Source organism: Chionomys nivalis, chromosome 6, assembly GCF_950005125.1.
Source record: "Chionomys nivalis chromosome 6, mChiNiv1.1, whole genome shotgun sequence".
Lineage (NCBI taxonomy): Eukaryota > Metazoa > Chordata > Mammalia > Rodentia > Cricetidae > Chionomys > Chionomys nivalis.
This window is the reverse complement of record NC_080091.1, coordinates 30,392,380-30,414,255: the sequence shown is the minus strand read 5'-3', so window position 1 is coordinate 30,414,255 and position 21,876 is coordinate 30,392,380. Positions and strand designations below refer to the sequence as shown.

The window sequence follows — 21,876 nt, the reverse complement described above, 5'->3', positions numbered from 1 at the left end:
CTTACAAATGTCCCCATAATGATGACTGGAAGACCCTCCTGTAAATATTAGAACAGTCGTTTTTACTCTCTGCTCTTCCCTTGTACTCTCTAGAGGAAACTCTGAATCCATCTCTTTCTAAGCCATCCATGGTTCTATCAGCTGGAGCTTTCTCTGCCCTAACTTGCTCACTGTGATAATTTAATACTGCATTAATAAAATATAAACAAAAACAGGACAGGGGTTGGGATGTAATTTACTAGCAGGGTCCTTGACTCACATCTTCAAGGCTCTGCTGATTGTAAAATCCAGGTGTGCTATATCAGCACAAGAACGACCCTGTCCTCTTCCCCTGTGTTCTCTACGTTGTCTGCTCTGGAAGCAAATCCGGCAGGTGGAACTGGGAGCAAGGCGAAGTGACACTGGAAACAACCCCAGTGTCAATCTACCCAACAGCCTAAGACACAGAGATGATGGCCTTAAGTTTCTCCCAGGTGGGGCTAGTCCCATTCAGAGTGCTGGCACAGGAGACCACAGCTAGGATTTTCGGAGCTGGAACACACGAATAGTGCTCGCCCTGACGTCCCCTGCCCTGACTCCATTGTCTTGGGTGGGCTGCCGAGCTGTCTTCCCGTGGCTCTTCCCATCTGAGGAAGGTGGCAAACGGTAGTTGGGTGTAGCTGATGCCATAGGTCCATGGGATTCTTTGTGGACAAGGAGATAAGGCCTTATCTTCCCAGCCCGTGACTTTGTGCCGAGCACAAAGCTAACTACTTGTCTTCACAGTGCGACAGTCAGGCCCTTGGAGGGTTATCATGAAAGAGCACGCGAACCTGACCAAGCAGATGGGATTATTCCCACTTGGCGGATAAGGAAAGTGAGCTCCGATAGGCAGCATGTGATGCATTTTCCAGCCAGGAGGGCAAACCCCGCATAGATACCTCCACTGACTTGGTGTGGTCAGCTGCCTCTTCATCCAAGATCCTGGCCGCCTTTGTTTCCTACAGACTTGTAAATGTCTGAGTTCAAGGACACCCAGAACCAAAGAAATCCAATTGAATCGGAGAGCCAGCAGACAGTAATGTATGACACTGTGTGAAAGTAATGTCAAAAATTATTTTCTCCATTTTTGACTTTGCTCTAAATAGACTTGTGTCCTGGAATTGCATGTGAAACCCAATGCTTTCTGCCATTTCTCAATTAGTTCAAGTGGATTTCTGAAAATAGCCAACTATTGTGGTCATTAAGTAGGGTACTTTTTAGTCCAATCCTGTCATGGGTAGCCTGTGCCTCCTGTCCATACCACCAAGGGGACACTGTGTGTTGGTCAGTCATGGCCTCATTCTGAGCATGCCTATGACCTGGAATGGGCTCAGGTGAAGACCAAAGGCTATAGTCAGAGAGAGACAGGGTGGGAGACAGGCTTCTAAAGAAGCATCTTCAGGCTAGGGTCCCAAAGCTGGCCTTGCAGACTCCATAATCCTGTGAGGACCAAACACAGGGAGCCGGGAGACTGGGGAACCCAGTTCTCCAGAAGAAAAGATCCGGGTATCTATGTCCAATCACAAAGTCTAAAAAGTCACTTGAGCAAGTAAGACGTGCAGATCCAGGCTGGGGCTATGCACGTGCAAAGCTGAATAGAAACCACAGCATTTACAAACACGGGTAGTTGTGAGCTTTGGTGGTTGCGTTGTTGTTTGTTTTAGCATCTTCTTATGGTTCATCCCTCTGTTTACTGAATAGTGTGATCTGCCAAGAGATTCCATGATAGCAGTTGCCATGGTTAGAGGAATTTTGACACAAGCTTCCCCCCTCACATAGCTCTGTAGGCTGTTGGGGCATTTGGAAGTTAGATGCGGTCTATAAAGAGCAGTAAGGAAGATGGCAGCCTGAGCCTAACAGACAGATGTGTTGGGATGGGAGTCTGAAGGCCACAGCCTACAATGCGCACACAAGCCAGATGCATGATGGTGAGCAGGGAGCACAGGCAGGAGGTGCCCCAGACCATGGCCTTGACTAAGCAGTGGCAGGGGTGGTGGTAGTGGATTTGTGGAGGTGCTGGGGGTGTGCATGGTTGGAGAGCAGCAGGGGAAATGAGGCTCATTGGAAAAACTGGGGTTATCATTGGACTTTGCAAACAATGGTGGAGGTGCTCTGGTGGATTGGATTAGCTATACCCTTGTTCATCAATGCATGTGGAGATGTAGGAAGAAAACTAGTCCTTGGGAAGAGGATGAATTTGGAGACAGGCAACTGTCTGGGGCCTGGAAGGCAGGGGCGTGGCAGGCAGGATGAAGCCCGTGTGCATTCTGTTCTCTGGGCCCTGGCATAGTACCGCTGCCCTCTCTTTCCACATGTGTGTGCCTGGAGCCATTCAGGACCTCAGAACCTGCCCAGCAGGACCCTTGAAGTCTGCACAGGAAGAGCTGGTTCCCCAGGGGAAGAGGTTTGACAGCCTCACAGCTATTCTGACCTGCATCTGGGTGAGCGGTGGAGTCACTTAAGTAGGTGTAAGACCACACACCAGCACTCCTCTGCTCCGTGTCTGTGGGCAGAACATGGAGCTTCTTTGTATTTTAGCTGTCTCTTTGCAAGGCTGGAACCACAGCATCTTCTATAAGTGAAGTCAGCTGGCTAGTGTCCTCTTCCGGTGAGAAAGCCCCCAGCCACCTAGCCAACAGAGAGGATGATGAAGAAATGTATCCTTCTGTGAAGTGTGTAGATTCTCAGAGGATCCACCTCTGGCTTCCCCCTACACTCCCAGAGAAGGATGCCTACGGTGTCTGTGGAGACCTAGGGCCCTTTGCAGCCACAACCCTGTCACCCTCGCTCACTCAGCCACACCCACAGGCTGCCTGCCCCTTCAGTAGATCTGTAAGGAAGGCCAAGGTCGCTGTGAATGGTTGACACATTAGTAACAGACTGATGACTTCCCTGTGGCTGAAGGGTTAACTAAGGTGACTTAAAGAGTGGGGTGTAAAATCGAGTTACAATGTATTTCTGAATGCTTTTAAATACAAATCTGAGTCGGTTACCTTCCACAGAAAACTGTCATCGTCCAACCTGGACTTGAAAGTGGAGCAAATGTCCTCTCTCTCATTCTGAAAATCTCACCTAGCTTTCAGCCTCTCCGTTAGGTGCAGCATCAGGAGCTGCTCGTGAGAGGTGCAGTTGATGCAGCCAAAGAGTGTGGTCTCTGCCCTGTCAACCTGTTTTCCGTCATGTTCACAGGGTGGCAGTTCAAACAGGGTTCAGAATCTCAGGTGACTACAGCGTGCTATATGGTGGTGATGGCAAGATATGGGGCATCAGAATCCCCTAGCAGAGAATTGTGATAAAAACAATGTATTTTGTGGCCAAGAGGTGGTGGCACACACCTTTAATCCCAGCATTAGGAAGGCAGAGGTAGAAGGATCTCTGTGAGTTCGAGGCCAGCCTGGTCTGCAGAGCAAGTTCCAGGACAGGCTCCAAAGCTACACAGAGAAACCCTGTCTCAAAAACAAAACAAAAAAAAATGTATTTTGTGATTGTTGAAATACTTGTAAATATTCTCAATGCAGCCAAGAGTGATGGCAGATGTCATTAATCCCAGCACTCGGGAGGTAGAGGCAGGTGGATCTCTGGGTATTTTTAAGGCCTGCTGTACACAGCAAACTCCAGGACAGCTGAGGCTTCAAAAGTGTAATCCTGTCTCAAAATTTTATCCCTGTCATTTCATAAAACACTAACTTAAAGTTGGGGATAGACTGTCCAGTAAATGAGGGAGAAGCCAAGAGCAAATCACTGAGTGGTTCCTCTGCCCTCCCCACAGTGGGATGAGCTGCTTCTGGTGGGACTTCACAGGCTGTCACAGGGTAGAGTGACCCTTACCTGAAGACCTCTGGAAAAGAACGAGCAGCCAGTAGCTGTGTCCTTTTTCATATGCCTGCTGCTGGGAGCAACCTGGAAGTGTTGTCAAACGGCATGATGGTCAGCCAGCTCCCAGAACACAAGGCACTCTCAATGACCCATGAGCTTACCTCTCCCGTGTGTGCGTGAGGAATGCCAGGCTTAGCGGTGAGGACCACGCAGCAGGCATAACTAGGGCGATGGTATTTGCAGCACCCTGTAGGTTATTGGTCGTTTGGGGAACTCTGTCGTAAATGCATTGTCACCCGACGTGGCCATGTACAGGCAAGTGTGTGTGTGTGTGTGTGTGTGTGTGTGTGTGTGTGTGTGTGTGCACTTACCCTGTGAATGTGTGTGCAGCTGCGATAGCTTACACATTTCCTGAAGCCTCACAAGCACCCAAAGAGGGCTGCTTGCAAAAGTGTGTCTTTTAAATTCTGAGTGCCATATAACTAGCCATGGCCTTACATTTTCATATTTACATGTTAGATACCAAAATGGCAAATTGTAGGACTTCCTTTGAGCCCTTACTACCAAAGCAGTGATGGCATCTACCTCAAAGGCCCGTCGTGAGGATGTGAGGCTGACTGTGGGAAGCGACTTGTAATGTACCTGACATTTGTAAGGGCCCCGCTGAGTTCCCACTATAAGAGACTGGATTTCAGCATAGGCTGGGGTTTAGCTGTTTGCCAAGGCACAGCGATTTATGAAAATATTGTATTAATTAATCGTGTTAGGGTGAAGGTGTGGAGCAGAACAGAGGACAACTTGCAGGGACTCGGGTATCAAACTCAGATCCTCAGTCTTGGCTGCAAGTGCCTCCACCCTCTGAGCCATTTCACCAGGCAACAAACTAATTCATGGCAACTTTGCTGGGATGTGTGATATTAACTTTAACTCTAGAGATTTAGACCAAGAAGCAAAACAAATAGATCGAAAACGTGTGTCATTCCCCTTAAGGGGATGTGACAGTATCTCCTTAACTACGTTTATACATTATCTCCATATTTTATTGTTTTCCATGGAGAGGACTGAGAGGAGGTAGCCCAGTGGTAAAGTACTTACTGTGAGCACATGAGAATCTGAGTCTGGATCCCTAGAACCCAAGTGAAATCCAGGCTTGGCAACAAACACATGTATCCCAGCAGTGGCAGGGAAAAGCCAAGGGGATTCTCTGAGGTCTTTGCTAGCCAGTATAGTTGAATTGGCAAGCTAAAAATTCAGTGAAAGCATTATCTATAATAATAATAAGAAGAAGAACAATTGAAGAAGACATCAGACATTGACATCTCTGCATACGTAAACACACGTGTGAACACAAGTGCACATACACTATCCACATATATAGTTTTTCATGGGGAGAAAGGGAAGGGTCTGTGGCCAAACAAATTTGAGAAACAAAGGTTTAAGCCACGTTTGATAAATGTGTCTAGTCCTGGAGTTCTTCAGCCTTTTTCCTGCTAAGTCAGTAGTTGATCCAACAAGTTGAATTTAACCAGCTGCATTGTGTACACAATTCTGACTGCTACTCTTAGAAAGAAACCATGTGTGTGTGTGTGTATGCACCTGATGTGTGTACATGTATATACACACATACAGACACAGTATACCAAGCCTTAGAAATAGGAACTCACCAGGAGCTGCCTGAGAAGAGAGTGCAAACTTTCTGAAGGTGACTGCTCGGTAAGGAGCCTGCAGAAATCCAGTCAACATGTAGATTGGAAACTTTATTTTCTCTGAATACATTCTAAGACAAAAACAAATGAAGAGACTAGAGGTACAGTCTACCCCAAGGAAACATGCTATTGTGGAGATGTGTGCGCTCCCCGGAGATGCTGTAATACGGCTGACCTCATGGACCGGCCCTACTAGATGGTTTCTCATTGTTCTAGAATGTCTTCAGGTACTTCTAAGCTGCTGAGCCCATCAGAGCTTATTCACAGAGTTTCAGTGTGATGAAACATTGAATTGAGACCCTTGGGGTCAGGCGTCCTGTTCTGAGTAGTAACTTCTGTTGACCAACGGTAACAAATTAGCAGCTAACTAGTGGTTTTACATAGTAATATCCTTTTGAAAATAGCACTGTCTTCTAAACCTGTACTGTGTGATGATATTCCAACCTGGCTTTCTTTTTGCCTTCTTTGTTGCAGTTGCATATGGGGCTGATGGCTTTAGGGATTTTCATGCAATAATACCCAAATCTTTCTCCCGTAAGTATATGCTTGGCTTCTAGACAACAGTAGCATGCGCTCATTTCATAGACAATTCTGTCATCACACGCACGCCACAACTTGCATGTTCTCTCATCAGCGCCCTCCTTTACACTTGGAAAAACAATGTGATGACCCAAATGGTTGCCATTCTGCTCATTAACACCCATGATTGGTCACGTCACTGATTCAATAAAGTACAAAGGTAGAGGGTGAGGGGGCTGTTTGATTGGTTTGGGTTTTTGTTTTTTGTTTTTGTTTTTTGTTTTTTTGTGTGTGTGTGAGAGAGAGAGAGAAAGAGACAGGGTCTCCCTATTAGCCCTGCCTGGCCTAGAATGCTCTGTGGTGCCCAGGCTCACCTTAAGTTTGTGATGATCTTCCTGCCTCTGCCTTCTGGGAGCTGGGCACACCCATGCCCAGTTTACAAGTAAGGTTTTAGGAGCGTGAAATTGGAGCAATAGTGAAGGAAGAGCTAATGTAGCCGCAGTGGGTCTGTCCCTGAGAGTCTGTTCAGCAGGGTCTTGATTAGAGTTGTGATCAACAACTTTGTGGTCCATGCTTCCTGCCACCATCAAACAAACCAACATCTTTTCAGATAACTTGTGCAATTTTGTGTGACGGGAAGGGAGCACATTCTCCTTTTCTTGCTCTGGAGTGCTAACCTCAGAACAGAGAAGACAAAAAACCCGTGGGTTTCCAGCCCGTTCTTCCGCGGTGGCTCACTGCATGAACATGCACCCTGTTGGCATGCATGCAAGCTAGCCTGCGCTCCTTGGAGCTGTTGCACCAAAAACTAGATAGTAATTTTGTTTCTTAGTGTATTGTGAGTTGAAAATGGTAATTATATTTGATCAACCAGAACGAGTATTTTCAAGAATAGAGAAGCCTTTTTTCTTTTGTTTTTTAAATGTTTAATTTAATTTTTATTTTGCATGCATTCATGGTGGGGTGAGGGTGTCAGAGCCCCTGGAACTGTAGTTACTTACAGACAGTTCTGAGCTGCCGTGGGTGCTGGGAATTGAACCTGGGTCCTCTGGCAGAGTAGTCAGTGCTCTTACCTGATGAGCCATCTCATCTCTCCAGCTTCAGCTTTTTTTTTCTTAATGCAAATAAAATTAATACAAAAGCGTTACACGTTGTTAATCCCCTTAGGTTTTCGGTTTTCAGGCCTTATATCAATAATTTTTTGGTATTATGAAGCAGCACCAGAAAACAGACTGTGTGGATTTCACTTTGAGGAGAGATTTGTTTGCGTAGTGCTTCGGTCAATCCCAAGCAAGTGCTCGACCACCAAAATCACGCCCTTAGGCCAGCTGTTGACGTTGTGCTATTACAACTATACTTTTGACATTGAAGTGTCGGTAACAGGAAGGTCAGGCTTCTGACGTCCTGTGAGCAGATACTATTTGGGAAGTACAGGATTTGGCAGTACCCATCTATGTATGCTTAGGGTCAAAGACCGGATTGACTTCTCCTGCCAGAACATAAGAAGTTTATTGGGTGTCAGTCCTACTGATATCCCTGGGGCTCAGCTGGAAGATGAGAGCTTCAGGTTTCTTTCTTCCTGTAGGCGTGTGTGCACGCACGCACATCTTTTATGTGTGAGTAGACGTGAATGTGCCAGGGCAGGAACTCTTGTGAATTTTGAGACAATCGATCTCATTATTTTTTTTGGAACGTTTTGATATGTCAGATGCTCATAATAGTAAAACAGCACATTCTAAGACGTGTTGTCATTAAAACTGCGGAAGGGGCAAAGCCCAGCGTGGCCTAACGTTCAAGCAGATGGCTGAGGTTTTCCAGATGGAGACAGTGCTGCATTCTACAAAAGACAGTGGGAAATTTTCTGAGCCATTGTAGATGTTTTCGTGTATTTCATGTCTATGTACTTATAAAAATTAGTTCATAGGACTATCTCGTCTTCTTCCTCTCGCCCCCTCAGTATCCCTAAGTTGTAAGTCCCTTTCTGGAACAAATGGATAGTTGATCCTCAAGGCCCCACCCAACAACAACCAAACTGTTCTGGGCCAATATCGCCACCTTGTGGTAATGCTGAAGAACTGACCCACAGGCTCACAGGCAACTCCCTTCTTGAAGTTAAAATAACCTTTACCCCACTTTGGCTCCCTAGATTTCTGAGAGAAATAGAAATATGCTTGATACTGCTCCTTTTGTGTAATATCAGCTACTCACTGTATCTCTTGTACCTTTGACTTCACTATACTTGAAAGTCTAAAGCACCAAGTAGGACTATTTCTAAAAAATATACTGGATCAGATAGAAACCCTACTATTTTAACTATGTTTCAAGGGGTATTAAGTTAGAGAATTTGTTCTAACTAATGCTTACATTTTGTTTTATTTTGTTTTCTGAGACAAGGTGTCACGTGGCTCAGGCTAGCCTCGAGCTCCCCATGTAGTGCAGGATAACCAAAGACTCCTTGTCTCTGCCTCCCAAATGCTGGCATATGGCTGTGCACCACAGACATAAAAACACCAACGGCACATACACAGGTGTCTCATATCATCACTTAATAACCACAGACAAGTCGAAATACACCTTAAGTACTTTTATCCCATTAGATTTTGCTATCTTTATCTCATTTTCCTTTTTACAGTGTTAAGATTTCATTTATACGGTCTAAACCCATGCTGAAGGGACAACTTCAATCTTTTCCCTCCAAAATTCACAGTCTAAGTTCCAAAACTACGTTTCTAGTAACTATGGGGATGCATTCTGAAAAGAGAACATCAATGGAATCAGCACAGCATCTGTGAGCCAGAAACTGCCAGTGTGCCTTACCTCTGCATTAAAATGTCCAGTTATTCACAAGGGTACAGCACAGTTGATGGTGAAGCCAGGCCTCTGGGCTCCTGTTGGCCTGAGTTCCTTAGTTTCTCAGGATTGGTTGATTCTAACCTTTTTCTAGCCGCTAGGGACCTTGGCACACTGGAGGAGTATTCTCTTAGGACAATGAGGTCACCGGGCTGGTGGGCCACCTCTAAAATACACAGTGATGAGGTTTTCACTTCTCCCCATTTTGAGTAGCATCTGAGAAACAACGTGGCTTTTGTTAGGGGCTTGGAAATATCCATGTTAATATTAGCCACGTTTGGGGAACACTTACATCGGGCCTTGTCCACTATCTGTGAGTTGCTGGAAGAGCATGGGGCTGGCTGAACCTAGAACCTTCCCAGGAAACACTTAGAAGACTCGATCCGTGTTCTATATTTAATCAGCTCAATGCAGCACTTTATTGAGTCCCTCGTTGTTCTAAGTAGTGGAGGAGGAATAGACTTTTCAGGATATTTGCAAGTCTTTATTCCTTATATTCAGAGAGACTGCAGCATTTCACTGAAGGAACACCACAGCTAAGTAGTTCTAAACAGAGCCCCCCATTTCCATGGGCAGCAATCTGGCAGATTTCTTCTACTTTTTAGCACCCACTTTGCATTTTATCCCCAGAGATCTGAGGGCCTTCCCCGTCTCTGTACAGAAAATCCCCTACACTGCAGGGATCTGAAATTCCTCATGCTGACAGTGTAACTTGTGTCTCACCAAAACCTCTTCTCTCTGGCCATCTCAGACATCACAGACTTCCGGACTCAAAACATGGCCAGGAACATCCTCATCACAACCACCAAGCTCCCAAAGCTAGAGCACTCAGCAATTACCATGGAACTCTTCCTATGCCAGAATCGATGGAGGGCCTTTTGTGAGCCTCTGCCTTATTTCCACGACTTATGGTCCTTGGCCACGCCCACAGGCATCTGCAGGCATTGTATCTTTCTCAGAAACAAGAGCTTTCTGATGCTAAAAAGTTCTCATTACTGTTCATCCTCCCCTCACCGTGGATCTCTCCGCACCCAGCACACAGACACATGACACACACAATTGTATATGATTACATATTGATATATAAATTATATATATTAAATTATATATGTAAATGAAAATACTACCACTCCAGTAAAAGTCAGATCAAGTAAGTTTGAAATCCTTGCTCTGTGTCCATAGTAACCATCCATCTATTTCCTCCCCACACATCTCTTCCCCAAATTGTATTTGGTGCCCACACTGATCATGGGACAACTTATGGACAACTCTTGTGCCATTTGAGCTGCGTTTCTCTCTCAGTTCTGTTGCAGCTGGCGGCAGCGCCATCTTGTAGGGTAGAAATGCCAAAGCCCTGCCTTCAGCTTCCCTCGTCACACTAGTGGTGGCCCCGGTGGCTTTGAGGAAGCACCCTCCTCCTGATGTTTCACCTGCTTCCTCCCTGACTCTGCTCTCCCTGTCCTGGGCAGCCTGCTGGAGTAGAACTCTTCCTGGAGGCCTGAAGGTCACTACCCATGCACCCTGCCATCCCGGTCTTCTCTGGGAAGCACCCACATAGGCACTGGTGACATGTGCCATGGAGTTCCCCAGAGGACCGCACAGGAACTCTGCAGTTCTTATTCGGGCAGAAAAGTGCTTATGACTGCCATGTGCTTCTGTGCCCTGTGTACAGTGCGCTCAGGAAAACAGGGTCACTTCCCTTTGACGAGGCTCCTTCACCTTAATGGAATCCAGCCGAGTCAGGGATCATCCCAACACGTGTTCTTCTGCAGGGTGGCTTTTGTCCCGCTGTGGGTGCTTCTGGGTTAAACTCTTTACTGCAGCCCTGTGTCGTAGCAGTCATGGCAGGAGGCCTTGCTACAACAAGCTGTGTTTTGCTCCAGGGTGTTTTTAGCTACACTGCCTCACTTCAAAAAAAAAAAAAAGATGAATAATTGCAAAATAACCAGAGATTGAGGATTTTTTGTACCTTTATTGTGCTCCCGAGAGAACAAGTTTGATGTAGTCTATGGTCTGTCATTATAGCAAAACTTCCAGAGGCTAGGGGCATATAAAGAATAGAGGTTCATTTCGCTTCTACTTCTGGAGGAAGAGAAGTCAAGTGCGGTGTCCGTAGCTGGTAAGGGTCTTCTTGCTCCATCTCTACCCCGAGGCATCGTGTGGCTAGAAAGAACACTTGCTCTAGCCCAGGCCTGCCTCCTCATCTTAGAGAACACATTATAGTTAGCTTTGCATTGCTAAGTGAAATACTCAAGGCAAGGAGTTTACAGAGAAGTTTGTATTTAGTTCTCACCTGGGGGTAAAGGAAGGGGTGTGTTGGTTAGAGCAGTCAATGATAATGATGGGGCGTATGTGTTAGAGCAGACCATCCATCAGGTGTTGGGAAGCAGAGAGTGACTGGGAGAACGGAGTCCCGAAGCCCTCTCTGAGGGGTACCACCAGCCACAGAGACCTCCCATAGGTCCCACCTCGAAACACGTCCTCACCCTGTGAACCAAGCCTTTAATGAATGAGTCTGTTGGTATATACCCAAACCATAGCTGTAGGGGAAGCCCAGCAAAGTGGGTACAGACACTGACAAGTTTGTAGCTACCCCCAAAAGACACAAAAGAATTCTGATACCCCAGAGTTCATTGTCACTAAACACCATGATGTGCACAGCCACCTAGATAGGATCTGGCCTCGGAGGGAAGTTGGAAGGGCTGCTGATATGCAAAGTCTCAGATCAGAATCTTGTAGGGAAAAGTGTTTTTGAGAATTCCCCCATTTCAGAATTTCTCAGTGTTACTCATGGGCTGAGTTCAGCCTCGGAGTACATTCTCGCTTCCGGGACCTCAGAGCCCATGTTCTGGTCTGTACAACACATTCCAGGATTCGTCAGGAAGTCATTTCTGCCAAGAGCTGATGGGACAGTGTTGACCATAAGTGGGGATGGGGGACCCCTGTACTGCATTTGCCTCCCAGTTCTGTCACGTTCTAGCTGTGTGACCACAGCAAGCTCTGACTGAGCTGTACCTCAACCATGACAGAATACAGGATGGTAATGTCATGCCCTTGTTGAGTTCATGTGAGATTAAATGGCAAGTGCCATTCAGTTACCAGAGGTCTTGTACAAGGTAAGTGTCAAAAACACTGGTGGTGGTCAGACCGAGCCCTGTGCTCTGGAACATTGTGTGTGGAGCAGGGTGTCACTTGCTGCGCCCAGCCCCAATCCCAGTTAGCTCTCCTCAATTCCCTCAGGCTGGTCAGGGCCGTGATAGTTCCTTTACTTAGTGATGAGTAATCAAGCATAGAGAAGTTGAGATAGCCTGCACCCTTAAATAAATATCGTAAATATCTCTGCACCCTTAAATAAAGGAGCCATGCCTCCGGCCAGCCACTTATCTTTTGGTGTCTGGACCTCAAATGTCCCAGTCAAGAGGAATTTGGTGAATAGAATCATCTAGCAGTCTGAGAACCAGGTGGGCTACTTAAACTGAATATTCTCCATTGTAAAGTGACCTTGGACCTCCAAGAGTCCATTCAAACACAGGACTGGAATCGCCCCAGGATCTTGGAACCAACAGTGCCGAGGAATCCAAGAGTACACACTTCAGGCATGCTCTGGGGTCATGTCCCAGCTGCTTCTCTGGGACCAAGCTGAGAACTCTTGACTGAAAATGCTGTTCAAAAATTATGTCAAGGAGCTGGAGAGATGGCTCAGCGGTTAAGAGCATTGCCTGCTCTTCCAAAGGTCCTGAGTTCAATTCCCAGCAACCACATGGTGGCTCACAACCATCTGTAGTGAGGTCTGGTGGCCTCTTCTGGTCTTCAGGCATACACATAGGAAGAATACTGTATACATAATAAATAAATAAATATTTTAAAAAAAAACAAAAATTATGTCAATAGGGACTGGAGAGATGGATCAATGGTTTTAATCATTTTTGATGCTCTAGCAGAGGACCCAGACTTAGTTCTAAGGAAGCGTCCACATGTGGTGGTTCACAACAGCCCGTTAGCTCTAGTTCTAGAGGGTCTGGCCCACAAGCCTGCACATGGTGTGCATATGTAGATACAGCTACTCCCGCGCACACACCAAGTAAAAACAAATAATTGTAATAATTGTTTCTTAATTATGTCAGATAATCCCCACACTGATTATTTTACTCAGAAAAACATGCCTCCCTATCTCTCGTGAGCCTGTAAAAAACAGAGAGACATGATAGTTTCTGATAGTCTCATAGCACTACAGTCCCTACTGGCCGTTGCATGTGGGATTCATCACTGTAGTTAGTGTTTCAGGAGAATATGTGTGCAATATGTTGTATTTTCTTTTAAAAAAAATAGGTGAATAATAAAACCATGCAGGAATGCAGAGTCAGAGGCGAGTTTTATCTTTGTTAACCTACCAACATCTTTCTGTTTGAAAAACTCTGACCTGTTGCACTCAGAGACCATTCCAGCCAACCCTTCAGCAGGTGAAGGAGCTGTAAAAGGAACAGCTCTGCCCTAGGGCGCAGGCTGAGGTGGGCCACCTAAGATGAAAAGGAAGCCAAATGCAAAGAAAGTGGAACTTGGAAGAAGGAGTTGGGAATCAGAGCTCCAAACAGCAAAGATTTGTTCCAGATTCATTGTGCATTCTTGCAAAAGGGCTTTTTCAGTCCTGAAAACCAGCTTCTTACGAGTTGTTCTAATACTCACCAGTCCTAGGGAGGCTGACTCTGTATCTAGATAGCACGTCACTACCTACTGCCAAGTGCTCTCATTGTGAGCACACAGGATTCAGCTCCAGGTCCCCCGCCACCCCGAGAGGTCCCACAAGCCCCCAGTGAAGTGTGATCTCTTTAAATAGCCTCTTCCTGCTTTAGAAAATACTCCCTGTCCAGACCTGCCTGTGTCCCTGCACCTTCTGTGCAACCCATAGGTGCCATCCACGCTCTCTGGAGGGCTAGCACATGCAAAACCAGGCTGCCTGCCCTGAGGTACGGGCTCAGAACTACTCCGAAGCTCGGATTGTCTAATTGATGACTTGCTGCTGCTGATGCTGATGCTGCTGATGCTGATGTTGCTGTGTTGCTGTCTTGTGACTTATTTTTTTTTGCCATGACACTGAGTGGGCCTCCTGTGTTATCTCTTTCAGCCAGTAATGTTAAAGTAGAGACTCAGAGTGATGAAGAGAATGGGCGTGCCTGTGAAATGAATGGGGAAGAATGTGCAGAGGATTTACGAATGCTTGATGCCTCAGGAGAAAAAATGAATGGCTCCCACAGGGACCAAGGCAGCTCGGCTCTGTCGGGAGTTGGAGGCATTCGACTTCCTAACGGAAAACTAAAGTGTGATATCTGTGGGATCATTTGCATCGGGCCCAATGTGCTCATGGTTCACAAAAGAAGTCATACTGGTAAGGCCCGGCATAGTTTTCCTTTAGTATCTCAAGAGGTCCTGTGGGTGCTGAAGGCGCAAACTTTACTGTCACGCATGGGAAACGGAGCTTAGTAGGAGAGCTAGCACATACGAGTTCCTGGGTTCAGAGTGTAAAAGGAGGGTGAGGAGGGGAATGTGGTCTGGAAGCATGTTTCCAGTTGACCAGCAAGGCAACTGTTGCACACAATTGGCTCCTAGGTTGTACTGAGGTTCAGCTTCCTTATTCTAGGGCAGCATCTGAAAGGTCTGCTCAGCAAGCACCTAGTCAAGCCCATAAATGAAAGAGCAGGTTGACCGCATATGCACACCATCTTCTGAGGGCCCAATAGACTCACCAAAAAATCTCAGCCCCAGTGTTGACTTTAATAAAGCGTCCATCCTTTCCGAGATAAGATCAAAAGCTACAGATACACCAAAACTGACTTCACAGATTTTCCCATTGAGAAACTATAAATAAAACACCTGTTTTGGTCTTGTTGACACTCAGGGCTCTCTGTGAGTGTCCTAGCAAGCGGTGGCCTAGCAGCAAAACATTTTTCAGAAAGGGTACCAATGAGCTTGAGATGGTTGGCCCTGCAATCTCAGTCTCTGGGTCAGCTGGCTGGGGTGTCACGAGTTTTCACCCCAGAGCCATAAGGAGCTGTCTGCCAAAATCCTCTTGTCGTGGGAGGTTTGCAGGAGGCTTTGGGAGAGGCGCATGAAGTAGTCAGCTCCACGAGAGTAAATGTAGGCTATCCAGTGTTCAAGAGCTGTGCCTGCCCCTGCCTTGGCAGTGTAGGAAGCCTCCCAGCTTCAGCTGGCTGTGCTACCCCTGTTCCACCTCTCTTGTAGAAGCAATCATGTTTATGAACAGTCAGCTTCCTCTTCAACATAGCTGTCATACCACCATCACTAAGGGCACTAAAGAGGCTACGTATAAAACACTGATGGCCTTCGGTGCATTTGTTTTGCATGCCGCAGGTTTCTTTAGCACTAAAGAGAAACATCCCTCTTCCTTCCATGGAGGTTTCTTGAAAGGTAGGTGTCCTCTGGTGGGTTCACCAGCTCTCACAGCCACAGAAAGCTTACCTGTAACATTAGACACCCTGGGCCATCGCTATCTGTGCCCCGGCTTCTTTGGGGGCATGAGATTGCTGGCATCTGCTACTGCAGCATCCAGGAGGAAGAAAAGACAATGAAAATAAACAATAGGCCGGGCGGTGGTGGCGCACGCCTTTAATCCCAGCACTCGGGAGGCAGGGACAGGCAGATCTCTGTGAGTTCGAGGCCAGCCTAGTTCCAGGACAGGAACCAAAAGCTACAGAGAAACCCTGTCTCGAAAAATCAAAAAAAATTCAAAAAAAAAAAGAAAGAAAAAAAAGAAAATAAACAATAGCATGTTTTATAGAGTGAGGACGGTGCCTTGAAAATGGCAGCCTTGTTTTTTTCTTACATGAGGCCCAACAAGGGAGTGTTATCCAGAAGTAATCAAGAGCCAGAACATACATAAAGCAGAAAGGTTGCCATCACGGGACGGAGGTATTTCCAAGGTTGCGGTTTTATATATGAATAGAAACTGTTTCCAAACTGATATATTCCATGTATACTATATGTGGAAATGATGGATAAGATGATTTTTTTTCTAGTAGATGTTCTTCTTCAACCAAAGTTTAGCTTTAAAATTAGGTAAATTTGAATTTTCTGAAGAAAACCCTTAGTCTTCAAATTACCCATTGAAATAGACCTGGCACCTCCAGCCCTGAGAAAACAAATGTGAGGGTAATCTTGCCCTTGTCTTCTGTGGTAAGGTGGAAATTAGCAAGGAGGCAAACTACTGTGACAGACACTCTGCCAGTCTAAGGCCTACAGTAACACATTCCTGAAGAGGACAGACACTCAGCCAGTCTTAGCCCTGTAGTAATACATTCCTGAAGAGACGCAAACCTCAAGTGAACCACTGTCCTGCTAATTCCTGTAAGACCTAACTGTGCAATGAAAATTCCCTTAGGTGAATCGAGTTCTGGTATACTAAATTGCCAAAATGTGACTGGCTGCCTTGATTTTCAAAAAGAAGAATTACATGTGACGAATAAACCTGCCAGGCACAGATTCTGAAGGGTACCTCATGTTTGCTACGTACTTTCCCCAACAAATAGTGACTAAGTACCTCAATATACTAGGATTTTCCTTCAGTTATGGAACAAATAACTTCCAGAAAGAGGTACATACCACCCACCGTATCAGGCCTGCCAGGAAGAGATTCACCGTCAGAGTTTACTTATGGCTGATTCCACCGTCTATCTTCATATATGTGAACAGACAAAGCCACAGGTGGAGATTAAAAACCCTGTTTAGCCCACTGGGTTTGAGTAACTAGACATGACAGACAGGTGGAATGTGTCAGCGGAGGTCTGTGTTCTACACGCTGACATTTACAGCAGCTAGTTAGAATGCTTCCCCAGCCTGAAAGAAGCTCGGAATCTTGAGAAAATGCAGATTCTGATTCAGACCCCAGACAAGTTTGGAGAGCAGGCATTCCCAAGAAGTCCCCAAGAACACTGGGCGTGAAGTCTGGAGCACCATAAGTCTCTGGGGACATGCTGTTGAGGAGCAGACAAGGAGCAGAGCCATCAGTGTGTAAGTTATGTAAGACGTGATGCCCCAATGAACAAGCTAGGATGTACACCAGTCTCCCTTCCCTCTGCCCTTGACCTCTGCACAGTCATCGAGACTCATGGCTTCCCTGCCCCTCTGCTGATAGACATGAACCTCAGAGGCGTAGCCTCAACTCTGCTCCTCTCACAGAGAGAAGTTCCAGGGCTGCCATTTCCTAAATGGTTTGTGGGCAGCAGTGTGTCACTTCCCCTTGGGTGCTCAGTTGGCCTCATAGTGGATTCAAGTGTCACAACCTCTGTGTCCCCACCAGCATCTCAGGCCGAGTAGGAGAATCATCCTGAGGTGGTAGGAAAGCTGAAGGAAGTGTAGCAGGCCCCCGCCCATCGCATTATTAGTCTGGATAGTAAAAACCAAAGAGGTCTGAGGAGATCAAAAACGCTGGCCCACTGTGATCTCCCGTCTAACAGGCGCAGCCAAGGGCACAGTACCTACACAGCTATTCTTGTATGCCATACTTTTTACAAAAATCTTCCTTCTGCAGACATACCCTCAAAAGTTCTACCAGTTTTAAAAAAAAACACAAAGATATTATTTATTACCCAAATAAGTTATCCAAGAGGTCTCAAACATTTTGCAGAACACCTGTACATGAAAAGTATGGCGTGCCTGGGATAAAAATGAAATTTAGAATTTTGCAGTATCTAATTCCTCATCCCAGTTAAATGTAAGTAGATACAGGCTTAGAGAAACTTGAATGTAGAAACAGTATCAAGCCACTGTCCTTCAGGAAACAGGCCATGGCCACTGGCAACAGAGAGAGATGGGCTGTGTCTTAAGATCCAGCTCTTTGGACACACCCCTTTATGTGTAACACCTCTGTTGAGTGGAAGCTGTGGTCCGTTTAGGGAATGTGGTCTTTAAGACCCTCCGACCTTGAACTATCGTTCACGCCCACACAAGCCATTGAAAAGCAATGGATTTGCAGTAAGCCTGCCTTACCTTGTTTGTGGCAGGAATTAAGACACTAGGCAAGCAGTGCCCAAAAAGGTGCATTGACTCAAGTGAGAAGGCAAGTCTCAGTCTCCTCAGAATGCCAGCCTTCCCTTGCTGTAGGAGGGAAATGAGTCTCCAGAACATGTTTGTGCCATGGGCTTTCCTGTACAGGCCTACCCTCTCTGAGTAAGAGCTGTGGTATTAAATATGGTCAAGCTCCCCAGCTGAGTCTTCTTCATACGCTGGTCACTTTTCTTCCATTCATCCCATTGGAGTGGAACCTTGGTGAATGCAGTGTCAGCTGAGTTGGGCACTTGGGACCCAGACTTGGCGATGGAGAGTGAGCTGCTTCAGCTATCACTCTCCAGCTCCTTGACTTTAAACACTTTCTTTCTGTTCAGCTGAGTCTAACCCAGATGGAGATTTTGGAAAACGCTGAATACATACTGATTAGTATCAAGGCCCCTCTGCCTGGCCTACAGTTCTTTAAATGCCATTGTAAATTAATTTTAACTTTTGTGTCTACACTGCTCACTGAAAAAGACTCAAGAGGTACCCATGACTACCCAGCAGGACAGTCCTCACTCCCTGTTCATAAGTAGGATTCCTGTACCTTCTCCAGACCCGGGATGTAAGCTGCAGCTCTTAACACTGCAGAGATGCTAGGCTATCTCAGTCACAAACCGAGGAACCTCCTTGGAAGACTCCTTCAGTGGCAGCGACATCTCTAGCTGAGCTGCAGCTTGTCCAGTGTGGACAGAAAAACGAATGTGAGGATGTCCGAGTTGTGAAGGAAGAACCGGGCAGGAAGTCTCAGGGCCATGCATTGTGCAGGAGCCTGGGGATTCCCTGTGGAGGACAGGCCGTAGCTGCCCTGTTTCTTAAGTTGCCATTGTATTCAATCTCTCTCCAATCTCCCTCTCACCCTCGCACTCTCTCTGGCTGTCTCTCTCCTGATTTGCCTGCTTAGGGACAGACAGGTAATGGAGGAGAAATTGAAAGGGAAAATACAGGGAAAATGTAAATGAAAAGAAGTTATTATAACTGTTATAATGAAGTGCCTTTCATTTAAATATAAGAATGTAACGCTGAAATGAACTTGTGATCCTGAAATGCATTTTTAATGAGTTTCCTTTTTATTTTGCTGCTTCAGTGGCATATTTTAAAGACCCTTTGAAAAAAGCCACATTAAAAACCCCACCAAATGCCACAACACGCAAAATTGGATATTGGTTTATTCCAAAACTGCTGATCAGGAAGAGTGACTCCTCATCACAAAATGTTGCAGTCACTTTATTTAAATGAGTTTGAATTTGCATTGTGATGTGCCATTCTGATTTAGGGGAAAAAAATTAGATTTTCAGATCAAATTGACCCAGCCAGTGAAGCGTTAAGTAGCTGGCAGGTTTAGTCTAAAAGCCCCGTGTTCTATCAAACCTGCAGCCGGTGGAAGTCACCAAGCCCGCGGGAAACAACTTTCTTGTGGCCGTCCTTCTCACCAGACTACCCTCTTCCCTTCTCGCCCAGGTGAGCGGCCCTTCCAGTGTAACCAGTGCGGGGCCTCCTTCACCCAGAAGGGCAACCTGCTGCGCCACATCAAGCTGCACTCGGGCGAGAAGCCTTTCAAGTGCCATCTCTGCAACTATGCCTGCCGCCGCAGGGATGCCCTCACCGGCCACCTGAGGACACACTCTGGTAGGTCTCCTCGGCATGGCGGGGATGCCAGGCCTTGGCCGTCTCAGGAAAGGGGGCCCTCGATCATGTGATCCAAGTTCCCAGTCACTACCCTTCCGCTCCACCCAGTCCACAGCCCTCTGGGGGTGTTGGCCTCCTACATGGTGACCTGCTGTCCCTACTGAACCAGGGGACGTGAGTGGGCGTGAACACAGGAGGGAGCCCCACCTCCATGGTGCTTCAGAAAAGCCTCTCCCTCCCACCGTCTCGGGTAAGTGGGATTTTCCTGAAGGGTTCCGCTCTTGCCCTTGACCTTCCAAACACATCTCTTTAGGATCACTCATTGCTATGCCACGCCTACCGCTGGCTTGTGGAGAATATGTTGAATAGCAATAATAGACATACTTTTCCCAGCAGAGAGGACACAGATAGGTTGGTCAGAATACACCAGTCCAGGGCACACTGTCCCAGCCAGAGAGTAGCTCCCGTGCCAGGAACCAGCAGAGGCTTTGATGGGACTGGCCCGTCTGTGGAGCCGTCAGCAAGCTGTCAAGATTTTCAGCAGACAGCAAAATTTCCCTGTCAGGATGTCCCAGATACGCTGGAGTCTTGGCACACAGTCTACATAAATGCTGGACAATTGTCCAAATGTTCTCAAACTGTCACAAGACCTGTTTTTAATTAGATCTCATCGTCTGTCTCTTGGGTGGCTTCTTACCCAGTAGCCCCACGAGCTCCAGGTCGAAGAGAAAGAGATTTTGTCCGACAATTGTGTTAGGTTTGCTTGCAACATAGTCAACATGATATAGCCCCCATTCTGCCCTGTCGTGTGGTGCCGTGTGCTACACTGTCTTTAGGAGCACTAGGTTGATGGGCTTTGTCCCTGCCCTCAGAGAGTGCCCCGTCTCAGCCAGCCATCACTCTGTCATTGTTCAGTGGCTTCTCTGAGCAGCAGCTGCACCCTTGAGACAGGGGCTATGCAGGAGGGAGGCCCTCAGTCCGCCTACTTTCCACTGCTACCCTCTTCCCAAACAGGAAAGATGCCTTTCACAGTGTAAATTACCCATCTCTTTGCCCGCCTTTCCTAAGCCCCTCAACAGCATCCTATGTGTGTGTGCCATGGAAGCACCTGAGGGTTCTACAGAAGCAGAAAGAAAAGACAATCTGTCCCGATAAGAGGATCAGGAGAGATTCCCACTGCAGAAGGACTAAACAACATGTTTGGCCCAAACTGAGTTTGCTCTAGGGGAACCCTAAACAAGTCAGAATGGGACATTACTATGGTGCACATTTTAACAGGTGTCTGCCAGAGCTGGTTTTTCTAGTTAGTGGTCCCCTCCAGAGGGGCATTCCTAGACAGCTGTAGAGAAGGAAAAGAACTGAGTCCAAGACCCATCTCCCCTCTGGTCTGCTTTCCTCTCTGACTGACAGTGAACATGCAGGAGACTTTCAAAGCTTACAGCAGAAAGCTGTGATTGCGGTGAGCCTCTTGGCACTGCTGAGAAAGGTGCTGCCTTCCTCTGAGGAGCTGTTCTCTCAGAGGCTAAGACGGGACCAGCACTTCACTGTCCTAGGTAGGACACTAGCTCAGAGCGGACCCAGATTTTCTGCAAGGAATGAGAAGAAATGAAGGCTTCCTGAGATGGGGGTAACACTGTCTACATGTATTAATGATGAGTATGTGCGCTCCACCAAGTTTGGGTGGTGCCAGGGACAGAGTGACACACAGTCCTGTGTAGGCGTCAGGTGTGAGACTCGTACGGTCCATGCCATGCTAGCTGGTGACTAAGAATGCAGCTGCCCATCTGTCATGTATGAAAAGACACATAAACCCAATCAGCAGACACCATGCTCTCAGGTCAGTGGGAAGTACAAAGACCTACTTTTAGGCTGACCCCGGCCACAGCATTGTCGCTCTTTAATTCCTGGTTTGCAGTATAACTCTTTCCTGCATATCCTTAAACCGCGAGATGGCGAGATGAAATCCTGTGAAATTGCCACAGGGTTTGTGTTTTGCCTAGATGCTTGCTCATTGCATTTGAGGCATGATGGACTCCTCCTCTCTGTGGGGCTAATGATGGATAGTCAAAAAGGTGGTGGATTCCCGCCCCCCCAAGTTATCTCTGTCACGGAGTCACCAATGAACTGGTAGAGACACCTGTCATAGACCTGGGTGTCAATGACTCTGTTGATGAAAGTGCCCTTGATGCACACAGCTCTGGGAGAAAAGAAGCACCGTGTTTGCTTCTTCAAAGTGATTTTACCAGAATGACAAGCCTCAAAGGCCCCCAAAGCA

General features: G+C 46.8%; 1 protein-coding gene across 5 annotated transcripts in view; it reads left to right on the top strand.

The window, feature by feature from the left end:
- The window catches only part of Ikzf1 (IKAROS family zinc finger 1), a 90,436-nt gene that overhangs the window by 49,470 nt on the left and 19,090 nt on the right, over window positions 1-21,876 (top strand). For all 5 annotated transcript variants that reach the window (XM_057772268.1, XM_057772267.1, XM_057772269.1 and 2 more), the window contains exons 4-5: window positions 14,035-14,295; window positions 19,434-19,601. In XM_057772268.1, the coding sequence (XP_057628251.1) occupies window positions 14,035-14,295; window positions 19,434-19,601 (429 nt within the window). The remainder of the gene's footprint in view (window positions 1-14,034; window positions 14,296-19,433; window positions 19,602-21,876) is intronic.